The following is a 14,405-nucleotide window of genomic DNA, read 5'->3' on the forward strand; positions in this document are numbered from 1 at the left end:
TAAGTCAGGAGACACGGTCTTATTTAATACAACAGTGACAGGGAGTTAACGGCTCAGTTAGAACCGTGACTGGTAGAAAGTTACTTCATTTGAGGATGGCGTGTGAGAATACCGTGATACGGGTGAAGCAGGGCCGATTGCGTGGCATTATCGAGAAGACCAGCTACGGTGACGAGTATTTGGCGTTTCGTGGTATCCCGTACGCGAAACCACCGCTAGGCCCCCTTCGATTCAAGGTGAATTTCATTACACTCGAAGCCAATTACCACGAAGTTCTAAGAATTGTAACTCTCTCATCTCTCGTCGTACTTTTCCTTCATTTGTCCATGAAAAAAAAGAATCAGTAACAACGTTGATAAATTTGCAAAACGAGTATAAACTCCATTTTTGTATATTAGATAGACGTGAACGTTTCGTGTCCCGAATCGAAAGTTTAAGGAGAGTTTAGTTGGAAAATTTGGATAAAATTTTATAGGAGGTTTTATGGAAACATTTGTTTTTTTCTTTGGATAAAATTTTTACGCGAATCTACCTTCGATTTAAAGTGAATTTCAAGATTTCATTACACTCGAAGCCAATTACCACGAAGTTCTAAGAATTGTAAGTCTCTCATCTCTCGTCGTATTTTTCCTTCATTTGTCCATGAAAAAAAAAGAATCAGTAATAACGTTTATAAATTTGCAAAACGAGTATAAACTCCATTTTTGTATATTAGATAGACGTGAACGTTTCGTGTCCCGAATCGAAAGTTTAAGGAGAGTTTCGTTGGAAAATTTGGATAAAATTTTATAGGAGGTTTTATGGAAACATTTGTTTTTTTCTTTGGATAAAATTTTTACGCGAATCTACCTTCGATTTAAAGTGAATTTCAAGATTTCATTACACTCGAAGCCAATTACCACGAAGTTCTAAGAATTGTAAGTCTCTCATCTCTCGTCGTATTTTTCCTTCATTTGTCCATGAAAAAAAAAGAATCAGTAATAACGTTTATAAATTTGCAAAACGAGTATAAACTCCATTTTTGTATATTAGATAGACGTGGACGTTTCGTGTCTCGAAAGTTTAAGGAGAGTTTAGTTGGAAAATTTGGATAAAATTTTATAGGAGATTTTATGGAAACATTTGTTTTTTTCTTTGGATAAAATTTGTACGCAATGCCACCGCTAACGACTGAGTAGAGTCGAAACAATCCGACCGTGAAGTTCCATTACGTCCCTATAATCATTGTTGTGACAATACAGAATCATGATTCGTTTTATTCCTCTTCTATTTGATAGAAAATCGCAAAAATTAATTGTGAATGTTTCATGTTTTTTGATTCGATGGAAAAAAATGTAATATTTAGATAAAGAAAAGATAGGAATTCTTTTGGACTCTACAAGTCCAGATTTACTTATGATGATAATCTTGTTCAAGAGTATTAGAACACTTTTCATACATTATGCGGATTTTCATGCATTCACGGGAAACTGAAAGATGCAAAAATGCATGGAATGCATATAATACGCAAGGATATATAAAACATTCAAAATAGAATATTCATTATGATATTTAGTACATGAAACAAATTTCTGTTTAGCTCTCATTTCTTTAGTAATGTTCGTTGAAATTTAAAAATGCACAAAAATCCACAGTCTATTATTTATCAGTATTAGATAACAGAATTTTTATAATACATCGAATTTTATAATGCAATTATCAATGTGTCAACACTTTATGAATTGTTTATTATACAGAGTTAGATTATTATTTAATTTTCTCAATTTTGAAACAGATATAGCGCTTGCTCTAAGATTTCTGATAGGGTGTCTCATGTTTTTTCCACGAAACTTTGTCAACTTTATTCTATGATGAAAGAAAAGAAATAGGCTTTTAAATGCTTTATCAAAAACAAAAATTCAAAATTACTATTACCATTATTAAAACAGATATCAGTATTTTCAAAGCTATTATCTTATCTGTCGAGAAATCATTGTTTGTTGAAATCAAAAATTAATAAAATAATTCAATTAGACGATAATATATAACTGGATAAGATATAATTTATCAAATTATTAAGATATCAGATTAGATTGATAACGAAGGAATATTTGGAAAAACATGTTAAAATAATGTAATGATGGAAATATGGTAATAATTAAATTGGTCGATATATTAATATGCCGATCAATGGAATGGAACTAATTTTGGTCGCTAATACAGTGACACAAGCACTGCTATTACCATACTCTGCACATAGACAATTCGGGATAATAGAACAAGTAAAGGCACGTATCATTTTCAATAGGTCACATCAGTGGTCAGGGTTAAGTTTTGCGTAGATAGGCTAGATCATGGTTTATCTGACGTTAACGCGACGTTAAATTTACGATTAAATGTATTGACGTTTAATTTTACTTTGAAATTGATCAAATTATATAATAATGAAACAAAGTATGAATATTTCTATCGACCACGAAATTTAAAATTTCATATAACATTTCTATCGACAACGAAGTTTTCAATAAGGGGATATAAATATTAATTGCTTTAGATATGTGTGTAGCCGTTAGGTAAGAAATACAAAATACATATTGAACGATAATTGATTAATATTGAACATAATTAATTAGTAATTGAAGTATCTACTTATAAATATTACAGTAAGATCTTATAAATTATGTATTATTGTCCGCAGCTTCAAAAACAATATGCAAAAATGTGCACGAGTAAATATTCTTCCATCAGATCCCACAGCAATGAACAAATTTAGATTAACAAATTTCCTTATTAATCTATTGTCTCGGCTTAACAGGGTCATTCTACTCGGACCCTTCGCCAAAGAAATTATTAAACTAATTACCAAAGGAACCCCTTTAACTGACTCTAAATCCGGCGACCGACACTAAATCCTGAGTATGCCGCAAACACAGCAGCTCATTCTTATTACAACGTCTTTTATTTTCAAGATGAGATGATACACGCACCTTGAGAATATTTTTCTTTGAATTCATTAATTTTTCAGCAGTATATTATCAATACATTTTACTGATGTATGCAAATTCATGTATTTTTTATTCATATTGAAATTAAATAGCGAAATACTGATGCACAAGTTAAACAGTGAGTACGTATTTAAAATTTGTTTGTCGAATTTGTTTTGAAATAAATTGACCTCGTTTATCAACGATTGAATTGCAAACGATATATATTTTAAAATAAACGAACAAATTTTCATTTTCCTTTCCAACGTAATTTGAAATATTATAAATTTTGTAATAAATCTTCTATAAATGAAATTCAGTTAAAAGTATTACATAATTTTTACCCGTGTTATTTATACATATAAACTTGATCATTCTACGAACAATCTCCGTTGTTCTTAAAGACAGTTTTTGAAAAAATTTCATTAACAAAAATTGTTTACGACCAGACGGTGCCATAATATGACAGTAATATATAGATGGAGAGGCGCAGTCTCTTTATAGAAGAGGCAACACAAAGTTATCTGAAGCTCACTTCCATATTTTTAAGTGGAATGAGATATGTATTTTTTGTACCATGTTAATCAATGTAGCTCGTTTGGAATTAACTAAACATCAAGCATACGAAACGTCATATGAGAAAATTTTAGTCTCTCTTTTTTCGACTTATTTTTAAATGTAGACTCGCATCCTGGCCAGTTGTACCACGAGCTCGGAAACACTCTGTATACTACATTTTATACTATTTTATGTAACAGTTACACTACATTCGATGCACTATGTATGTTTGAAATATAATATACAATAGAATTTTGATCGGATAACTAAAGCACACTAGCTTCTTGCTAATATTCTATTCTTATTTGTTCGCATAGTAAGAGAGTATTGTTATAATTTGCATAGAGATTATGCTTGTTATTGCAAAAAAAATGTTAATAATAAGCGAATTTCCGACAAACATCATTACCTGTCAATAAAATTTTTTTATGTCTCTGTAATAATTGCTCGCGTGACGCGGTTAATAATGACTTGAAGTTGGACATAGTCCATGGATTTTTACAAACGGATTGGAAAAATGAGCACGTTAAACATCAAAGTTATTTATTTGTGTGAACGTTTTTTTTTTCCAATTGTCGGAGAGATCGTGTTTCCTTCGAATGACAAATTGTTTCTAACGAGAGTCTATCTAAACGATTTCTATCTGTGAATCAAGCTAAGATCTCTTCGATTCATTGGTTCCTGAGTTCCAAGATGAAGGCAACTCTGTTAAATTCTGTTGAATTCGTTTAAATATTTTCGGAAACTTTCTTCGAGTGATTACCACGCGAAGTTCGCACGGATGTAACCATATGCTGGGTTCACTGGCTCGAATTGTTCGCAAACTGTTCGCAAAACTATTCTCAAGCTCATGTTGTTTGTTTGATTTATGATATTTATGATACTCGAATTTTTATGCTTGTATTTACTAGAAAAGTTATACGATTCGAGGAGAAGGACACGTTTTCAGTTCTATGGTTTTATCAATTGAAACTGATGGTTATTAAAAATCATAAGCACTGCTCTTTCCTTCTGAATTTGATTGACAACGTTGTTTACGTTGTTTTAAAAAGTTTGTCGTTTCCAAAATAAAACTGCAACGTATTAGCTTTTATTTTACTTTTACTATTCATTCAATTCTAAGTTGTGATAATTGTATATATTTCGTATGAAATATATAAAATGTATGAAACATATAAATGGCTTTGGTTAATTTAAGATCCATATTCAATTGGAAAATCGAATGGCACGTTTTAAGTATGTGTATATTAAATAATCGTAGAAGTCAACATCATTTCCACTATTTACATCGCACGCAATACAGTAATTGCATATAGCAGGTATTATTTCGTTCCTAATGAAAAAACATTCTTGCATGACTTGTTGAATAAACATTTGCTTCGAAGTAAGACCAAGATCGGAAATAAATATATTCTTACGTAATAACATTATTAGTCCTATCTTTTTACACACACCGCTAAGAAATACATACTTCTAACAAGCCCCATACGTCTATACATTGACATTAGTTGAACCTTTGGATCATAATGTGAGAATTTTTACAATTGAGAAGATTGTTATTGGAGAAACAGCTCTCATCCGTAAATAATAGACTTTTAGAAAAGCGTGGATTATGCTCTGTTTAATGTAACATGCTCCGACAAAAATTTTATGTCAAAAAACGACACTGTTCATCTCACGAAATTCTTGCACGAAATGACCTTTGTTAGATGAACTTCGCAATAATTTGTAATAACATAGATCTTATTCGCGTATTATGCTTCTCACGCGATCACGCGTGAAATTGTTACTTGAGTCATTCTCCGCAAGGTAGGCATTGCAATTGTAAAATATAGCTTATATAACAGTACGTCTTAAGTCAATTACGAGATATGTATAATACATATTTAATCTAAGCTAATAGAAACGTCGTTTCTATTATATAAAGTCGATAATGTAGTGTAGAAACGCGATTAAGAGGCTGGTTTAATTAACGAAAAGGAGAGAAGAAAAAAAGAAGCGAGAAAGGAAGTAAGGCATGAGATATAGACATAATGATGGATCTGGGACAACGATAGATGCTATTTTCTCTGCATTTAATTGTAAAATATGAGTTATATTACAAATAAAGTGAGATCGAGAACTCATGAAATTCCAGACACTGACACTGTCTTGTTTTGCATTTTACTTGACGTAACACGTTACTTTTTATTATCGTCAGAGAATTTTCCAAATTCCTACGGATATTCAATAAAATAATACATGAAATTCCCCTCTGACTCGCGAGACTTTCGCCCCTTCGATCGCCACGCTTAAAACGAATTTCTTCCTTCTCTCGCGAAAGAATTCCACAAATTTCATTCCGAGTTTTTCGTCGAAAATCTCAGATTACTACCAATATTCGGCCAAAATTCTTCGCTCACTGAAATTCCCTCTGCCACATAAATGTTCCTCGTTTCTCTCGACACCGTGTCTAAAATTCATCTCCTAACACGATTGAAAAATATCTGAAATTCCCCTGAAATTCTCTCTCTTTCTCTCTCTCTTCTCGGACTTGGAATTTTTCAGGACTTAAATTTTCATCATGCTTTCTTTTTTCCTCTCCTCCAACTAGGATCCAGAACCCGCAGAACCATGGACAGACGTGAGAAACGCTTCAAAGTACAGCGATATTTGCGTCCAGAAGGACATGTTCCAGCATCAATTGCGCGGAAGCGAAGACTGCCTCTACTTGAACGTGTACAAACCAATAACGCACCAAGCGCCGAGAATGTCGGTGATGGTGTGGATTCATGGCGGTGCGTTCATAGAAGGATCAGGCGACGACGAAGTCTACGGGCCCGAGTACTTCATGCGAAAAGACGTTGTTTTAGTCGCGATTAATTACAGGCTCGGTGTCTTGGGTAAGTAAGCTGTCATTCGCATCACCTGGTGTTATCTTGTCCCGCATTTTATCAACGGTGCAGAAGTGATCGATGGAATAATAGTAACGTGGTCTAGGAGGAGAAACTATCATTTATCTCGCATAGGTCGGATTATTCCGACTATTGGGTTATTATTGGATTTCATCCGGGGGAAAATGCAGCGAACGAAAACAAAATATACGAAATATCCAAATGAAGATGAAATGTATTCCAATATATCTTTCACGAAAGTTTCGTTACACGTTCGGTTGAATGACAAACATTCAAACTGAAAATTTGATGAAAATGTGTAACGAGTTGATTTGCAAATTAGAGATGTCGCTTATTGATGAATTATTCTTCCGTCACGTTTTCCTTTTTTTTTTTTTTTTTTTACTTGAGTTGATGGTCGTAACGTTTTTGGTCTACAGTGGCATGTAAAAAGGCAGAATGCGCGCAAGAAACAGGTTTACCACTGAAAAGAGAATTCCTGCTTTTCCCGTACAGTACAGTGACCTTATCGCTCAATCAAATGACAAAAGCAATTCCCAAGAAAAATTCAACGTCTTTGCTACAATGTGTTTTATCCGAAAGTCATTTATCACTAATATTTTAGACGTTCCATGCGAAACGAAACTGGTGGGAAAACGTCGAGCGTTAAAACGCAAAAAATGATCAAAGCATAAAAAAATAAATGGATCTTGTTCAAGGATCGTTTAAATTTAAACCATACTTTTTTATTTGATGCTTTTATGCTCAATATTATATGTCAGAGTTTCTATTTTACTAGTTCAAAAAATCAATAAATTCAATTTAACACTATATATTAATTATATATCAATATTAGTTAATAATATAATTAATTATATTATTTTAATCTGTAATATATAATTAAATAAATTTGCTCTTGGCAAAATTGAACTTGAATTTGATCATGTTATAAAGATAAACCAAGAGACAATTCAGATTCTATCAGTAATAATTAATAATAAAGAGATTCTGATATCGGTAATAATTAATAATTAAAAATAATAGCTATGAATAGTTCAGAAAACTTTCAATTATCATAGCAAGTATCAAACTTTACTTTTTAATATTAAAGATTACAAATTAATATCGTCTTTCATTTGTAATCCTCGTATTTCTTGTTGCAGGCTTTCTGAATTTGGAACACGAAGTCGCTACAGGTAATCAAGGTTTAAAGGACCAAGTGATGGCCCTGAAATGGGTACAGGAAAATATCTCGAGCTTTGATGGAGATCCCAACAATGTCACTATATTCGGAGAAAGCGCTGGCGGTGCCTCGGTCCATTACTTAACCATATCTCCATTGTCTCAAGGTACTATTTAAAATACCGTTTCGACGGTTCTATCTGGACATCATTTACACGCAACACACTTGGATAATTACACGTTTAAATTGATCAAACAGCAAGGAATCTTTCTCGGCATGATTGTAAATAAACTTCTAAGGTCAGATGTCTTCCACATCTTCGTTGATCGAAATTGAAAAAAAAAATTGAAACGATAGAAAAGATCTTGGTAAGATTTAATTTGTCTTGTACAGGATTATTCCACAAAGCAATCATACAAAGTGGAGCGGCGCTTTGCCCTTGGGCTTCGATCAAGGAACCGAGCAAGTACGCGTTCCTGCTGGCCGCGGAACTTGGCGAATCTTCCACAGATCCTGAGACTGTAGTCGAGTTTCTGAGAACGATAGATGTACAAAAGCTCGTGGCCACCGAACGTAAGCTTCTCACGCCACAGGTAAGTCCTGTGATAAGGATAGAGAGATAGTTATTACCGAAAACGAGAGTCTCCGGTTGTTTCTAAAGACAAAATCACAGTTTACATTTCTGAGATTGAAAGGCTGGATGAAGGGCAACGTGAAATTGAAAATTTTCTCCTTGCGTATAGAACCATTCCAGAGTGAAAAGTATTTAGAGTTTTCAATTAATGGCGAGAAATATTTAGAATTTTTAATTAATGGTGAATGAAATGTGTTACATTAGAAAATTATTCCTCCTTTTGGAGGGAGAGACAAAATTAAAAACATCTTCTTTTGATAATTCTTAATTTAATTACATTCTTCTCCGTTTCGACTCATTTTTAACTTCGGTGATTATTTTCAGAGGGATATTAGCGTTATTAGCGATAATCCGATTTCAGATGTGTTAATTAGGATTTGGTTCGTTATAGAATTGTTAATTTGATTATGGAACTAGAATGTTCTTTCGTTAATGAATCGTATGTTATAAGCACACACCACATTTCAATACGAATATCATCGTTTTAATCGCAACTGCAGTCAGTTGCAATGTTTCGCAACCAAGTTCCCAATAATTATGGTTTATAATTTAATATGATTTAATAAGAAGGATGGCGCTATGTTGTGATTATAATTATTTATAATTATACAACTTTATCACTTTGATAAGAACCACATTGAAAATTGAATCCTTAAATTGCAGGTAAAGAATAAAGAACCGTGGGTGCTGCAAGAAACATTAATTTCATACAACAGACAGACATAAAGTAAACGATCCAATATGCTAGAAAATTCCGGAACTTATAAAACAGAAAAAAGAATCATTTAGTAAAAAAAAGAAAAAAACCCAACTATGACCGATTCAGAAATCCATGAAACAAACCTCAGGAAATTTCGATCGATGCAGCGATACACGTTTCAATTTTCAATTAGTGTTTCTAATTTCCCAAACAGATTCTCATGATTCCCTACCGAGAAGTTTCATTAAAAAGTATTAGTTATAACGGGGGTGCAATTCAACTTTAAATGAATAATCTGACATCGATTTTTCTGCTGAAAGCAACAGATGTTACCAAACTTGTTCCACCGTTAAACTCTAATATCAAGCATTAATAGTCGCTATAATTTTAATTGCATTACTCAGCTGTTTTATGCGCTATGACGTAACGAACTGAAAATGATAGCTCGTTGAAACTATACCTTGTTTATTAGCTAGTAAAAGATTGTCACATCGCGTTCTTTCTTTCAGATTTATTCTAGTCTCCATGCGTTATCATTAGTTTTATATGTTATAAATTAGTTTAATTTAATTTTAATGAAAAATTTTGTTTTATACTTTTAACTCTTTTTTTCTTTCATGTAGGAACATAGTGCAATTTCAACTAACTCCATCTTCATTAGATTCATTTCGAAATAATTTTCCCATTCTTTAAACGTTTCTAAATATTTTTCAAAAATTATAAAAATGACGTACACATATGTTACATTTATTTCATTAAATATTTCCCAACCAAAGATGTTCTTTCAAATGTATCTTCTATTCTTTAAGTTCGGCTTTTAAAATATATCAGCTACGATCGCGAAAAAAAATAATTAGTTAAATTAATTAACGTCAGTTAAGAAAAATAGTTAGTTAAAGTAAAGATAATCGTTTCTCCAGTGACAGCAAAATTATTTGGTTACTGGGTATCATTAAGCAACGTTCACCGCGATAATAACATATTCAATATTGTGCGAGGAGGAGAAGTAAATTTCACCGTGAAATTTTCGTCAATGTTTGATTAATAGTCGATCGAAACGTCATTTTACATCCAATGGGATGCTTGTGCCAAAAATTTCATATACCCCTTCCGGAAATTAAACTGAAACGTTGCTCTATGTTTCTATGGGTGACTCTTGCAGGAACGTTACGTTCTGTACACAACGTTTGGACCAGGCATCGATGCTAAGTCTCCGAATCCATTTATACCTCAACATCCGGTAGAAATGAGCAAAGCAGGCGTCAAAGTACCTCTTCTTGTCGGTTTCAATGCAAACGAAGGCAGCTTTTTTCTAAACTGTAAGTTCACGTTTCTTGTGTACAAGCACACTATCCCACAGCACACAAAGTTTACACCTTGCAATTTGACAGAATGGCAATGTTTAAATTATTTAATTAGACGGGCAGAATGGACCAGCTGTATTTTTTCTGATGATTCTTTGACCATGATACGAGCTGTGAGTTGAACTCAATACAAAAAAGAGAGAAAGAGAGGGGATGATTCGAAAACAAGATGACATAGAATGATAGCTGAATGCATTTTCAATCAGGATTTTTGATAACTTGCTTGAAGTTGAGTGCTTATTGCTTAGACTGAGTGAGTATAACAATGTGTTTGATTTTGAGTAATTGTGAATATGACTCTTTGCATGACTGTGAATACCTGTGACATCTTGGCTATTTAAGTATTTTGGTGAGTGTAATACAGCGAGTGCTTATGGGTTTAATACACTCTTCTAAACGGGTTTTCATCAAGTCACTTCCATGTATCCTACCACGTTACAACACCTTCTGTTTTCAAGTCAATTTTTTCTTTTTTTAATTTCATTGGATCGTTGCAATTTAAATTGCTACTAAATGCAAGTTTTCATTCTTTCAAATCTTACATTCTTACCATTCAAAAAAATATTACTTAACAATTTGCATGGTAGATGTCCAGAAATTCACAGTAAAGTTTTTGTCTAAATGTTCAAATGTGAATGACTAAATTGTTGGAATGTAGCCACAATGCGTGTACGGAGGATTGAACTAACTTGATTGAGTTTTGTTTAACAAATAACAACTATTGACTTGAACGATTTGTATAAAAATACACTGATTGTAGGTTGACTGTTAGTAAAATTTGTCCAAGTCACAATTTGGAAATTTGCGTCTCTTGAGTCTGTCTATGTAATCTGTTTTTTTTTTTTTCGCTTTGTTTTAACTTTTCTTGCTAGCTTGGTACGCTCAGGATGAACATTGGTGAGTTCCTGTCAAAAAACTGATTTTTCTATCAACGTCATTCTGTCATCCTTCGGAGATACCGAGTCACACGTACCTCCGACCATTGAATGCGAAATAAGCTAAAATTCTGCACATGCTGCACTATTTTAGAGTTCTAATTCAATTCAAATTCTAATTCAAAAGTGACTTTTGCTTACGTTGTCTTTTTAGAGCAATATCTTAGATCAACAATAATTACAATTTTTAAAAAAAGATGTAATTTGCAAGGACATATATACATTTCTTAAGCTATTGAAAAGAGTTAAAAATTCTGAAGCTCAGTATGTTTCCAGCGACGGGACAATATAGCTGCGGCTCTGCGGAAGCTATTCGAAACGTCAATGAAAACTTCGAGCTGGCGATTCCCGAGCAAACGAAGGCCTACTTGAAGAAGGAGGGAATTAGTTCGAGCGACTTGAAACGATTGTATTTCGGCAATGAATCAATTGGGGAGAAAACGATGCAGAAGTATGCGGATTATTTAACCGACATAATGTTCATTAAAGCCATTCACCATATTGTGAATATCCAGATGAAGAATTCCACTCATCCTACGTATTTCTATAAGTTGAGCTACGAAACAAACGAGCCGCTGATTCGAATGTTGTTTAATATCACTCTGCCAGGTAATTCATACTTCAATTAAAATTTTTATGACCTCGAATTATATCCTGACACATAACTAAAAAAAGATTTGTCGTTTCTTTCGTGACAAAAAAAAAAAAAAAAAAGAAACAAGAAAGGTGCAGAGATGCAGAAAGATAAAATAGTTACTCTTATTTTGGCAAATGATGTTTTAAATTACAATTTACCTATTTAATAGTTACTCTTATTTTGGTAAATGATTTTTTAAAAGGTTTTTTTCTAATTTATTCTAGTAAAAATACGACAGAATTTTGATTAAACCTTCGTAACTTCTGAAAGTAGAAAATTCCCTGAAATCTTCTCTATTTATCTCTTAGAAAATTTGTTTCGTATGTAACAATAATTAAATGTAGAAAAAATTGTACTTAAACGTAGATAAAATGTTTCTTCTTCTTTTATCTAATTCAATGATATGATGTTGCATATTTTATTAACTGTTGTTATTTTATTAACTGAAGTATAAATAGATTGTAAATTTCGACATAAAATTGACGTTCGACGTAAGGTCTGACCACTGTGAAATTATCTACTTCAGAAGTTCTACGTTTTCATTCTCAACACATTAAATACCAAAATAAGACAGAAATTATAAACAAGATGTGAAAATAACACATGAAATGTATTATTTCCCAATTTTTAAAGTACATATGCTCCACCGTGTTTTTTATTTATTCACAAACAACAAATTAATGTAATATAAACATCACTAAAAACAACGTATTTCAAAGCTGAAGAACATTATCGAGATCAAATCAATTCTCACTCAAATTTTAACCAATCTTACAATCTACGCATCCTCACCAAAACTTTACGATCATACTCCATAGAGACATATTGCAGGAATTTAAAAAAAAAAGACAGTTTAAGATATTGTTATACTTCAAGAAAGTATCGAAGAAAAGAAAATTATTATTAATATTTTATTGATATTAATTTCGAACAAGATTAGCAAAACTTTGCAACGGTAACTTTCGTCCATTGACGTAAGCTCCAAGTTAGTGAAATCTATGAGAGTCTTTCAAGTATAAACTAGTTGATCAAGAACCCAAGTATCCCCCATTGAAGCTAAAATGAACGAAAATCTGTTTAGGTTGTTAAGCTTGTCGTAACTCCAGCTTAGTCGTACTCTTGGGTCTTTAAACGAACTTTGAAAGCTGCCCCCGAGAAAATCAACCATAAAGAGTCGTCGAAATTAGACTGCCCGTAAAGGATCCAAGGATCAGTCTCGAATTTTTTTGAAAAGTAAAGTTCTTCTTGTATTTGTTTAAAGGAACTACGCACGCGGAGGACTTGCAGTATTTGTTCTATTCGAAATTAGCAAAAAGCGCAGGTATAAAGGAATACGAGGTTGGAAGCGAGGATTTCAGAATTATGGAGTATTTAACTCAAATGTGGACAGACTTCGCGAAAACTGGGTAAATTTTTTTATAAATTTATCACTCAGTATTCTTTTACTCCGTTTAAAAATTCAGGATCAGCTTGAGAAAGTACTTGTACATTTACGAGAAACGTACAAATTGCAAATCTTTCATGCAGAAAATATAGATTTAAATGTAAATCTAACGCTATGTATTATTCATAATTATTTCATATATTGTATTTTCTGCATAAGTTATCAAAATTATCTTTATTAGATTCGTCCACTCTAAGAGCACTTTCGTACGAGGGGACATATATTGTGATAGAAAACATATCAATAGTTTATCATATCAATGTTTACTTCCGTTTCTTTCTCAGAAAACATTTCTTACAAATTCTTTTGCGTAACATTTCTTCAACATCGCGTTCAACGTGGTCTTTCAAATAAAATATTTTCAACGAAAAAATAAATGCACTACAGAGTTATATGAATACCGCATGAATATCTTTTCATGTTTCAATCCCAAACATCTGTTTCATATTAATACCGCGATATACATGTGTATCTCCGTGTGAAAGTGCTTTTAAGCTTATTAAAGATGTATTACATTCCCGAATCAGCATTACTCCAAGTGCTTGTTATATTACCGAAAGATGAAATAAATGAATGAAAGTGGGAAATTTTTATTTTTATTGAAGGAATCCAACACCAAAGATCACGGAGTTGATTCCAACAATTTGGCAACCAATTACGGAAGGAAACGAATATATTTATTTGAATATTGACAAGACGCTTCGAATGGAAAGCAGCAGTAAAGAGGAACTGAGACACAAATGGAAGAAAATTAATAACAAATTGTAACGTGTATTAGATCACAATAATTCAACATTTATAAAACAAAAACATTAAGATAACAATTTATGTTATTCAACCAGATATTATGTTGATCAACGTAGCTGTTCATACATATGCTGTTTTTAATGAAAAAATAAAATACACTTTTTACAAGCTAACACTTCCTTTTTGTATCTTAATCATTGCTCGTTTAATTTAATTTTTTAATAAAAATGTATAATTATACAGAATATCACGAAGTATGCAAAGGGTTGTCATGGGAACAATTGTAAATCAAAATCAATGAAAAAAGTTTAAGATATATAAGGATGTCGTTTTGGCTTATTTTTCAAGCTGCAAGCAATTTATACTA

At 32.4% G+C, this 14,405-nt stretch overlaps 2 protein-coding genes across 6 annotated transcripts in view; one reads left to right on the plus strand and one right to left on the minus strand.

Annotated features, from left to right (window-relative positions):
* LOC122532970 (calcitonin receptor-like) overlaps positions 1-14,405 on the minus strand; it is a 113,826-nt gene that overhangs the window by 28,786 nt on the left and 70,635 nt on the right. The window lies entirely within an intron of this gene.
* Positions 29-14,211, plus strand: LOC122532966 (juvenile hormone esterase-like). The gene is made up of 8 exons (XM_043662201.1): positions 29-236; positions 6,115-6,403; positions 7,558-7,743; positions 7,971-8,170; positions 10,074-10,230; positions 11,487-11,819; positions 13,109-13,253; positions 13,897-14,211. Exons 1-8 carry the CDS (start codon positions 96-98, stop codon positions 14,057-14,059), a joined length of 1,614 nt encoding a protein of 537 aa, XP_043518136.1. The 5' UTR covers positions 29-95; the 3' UTR covers positions 14,060-14,211.

Source organism: Frieseomelitta varia, unplaced genomic scaffold (genome assembly GCF_011392965.1).
Source record: "Frieseomelitta varia isolate USP_RPSP 00005682 unplaced genomic scaffold, Fvar_1.2 scaffold_485, whole genome shotgun sequence".
Lineage (NCBI taxonomy): Eukaryota > Metazoa > Arthropoda > Insecta > Hymenoptera > Apidae > Frieseomelitta > Frieseomelitta varia.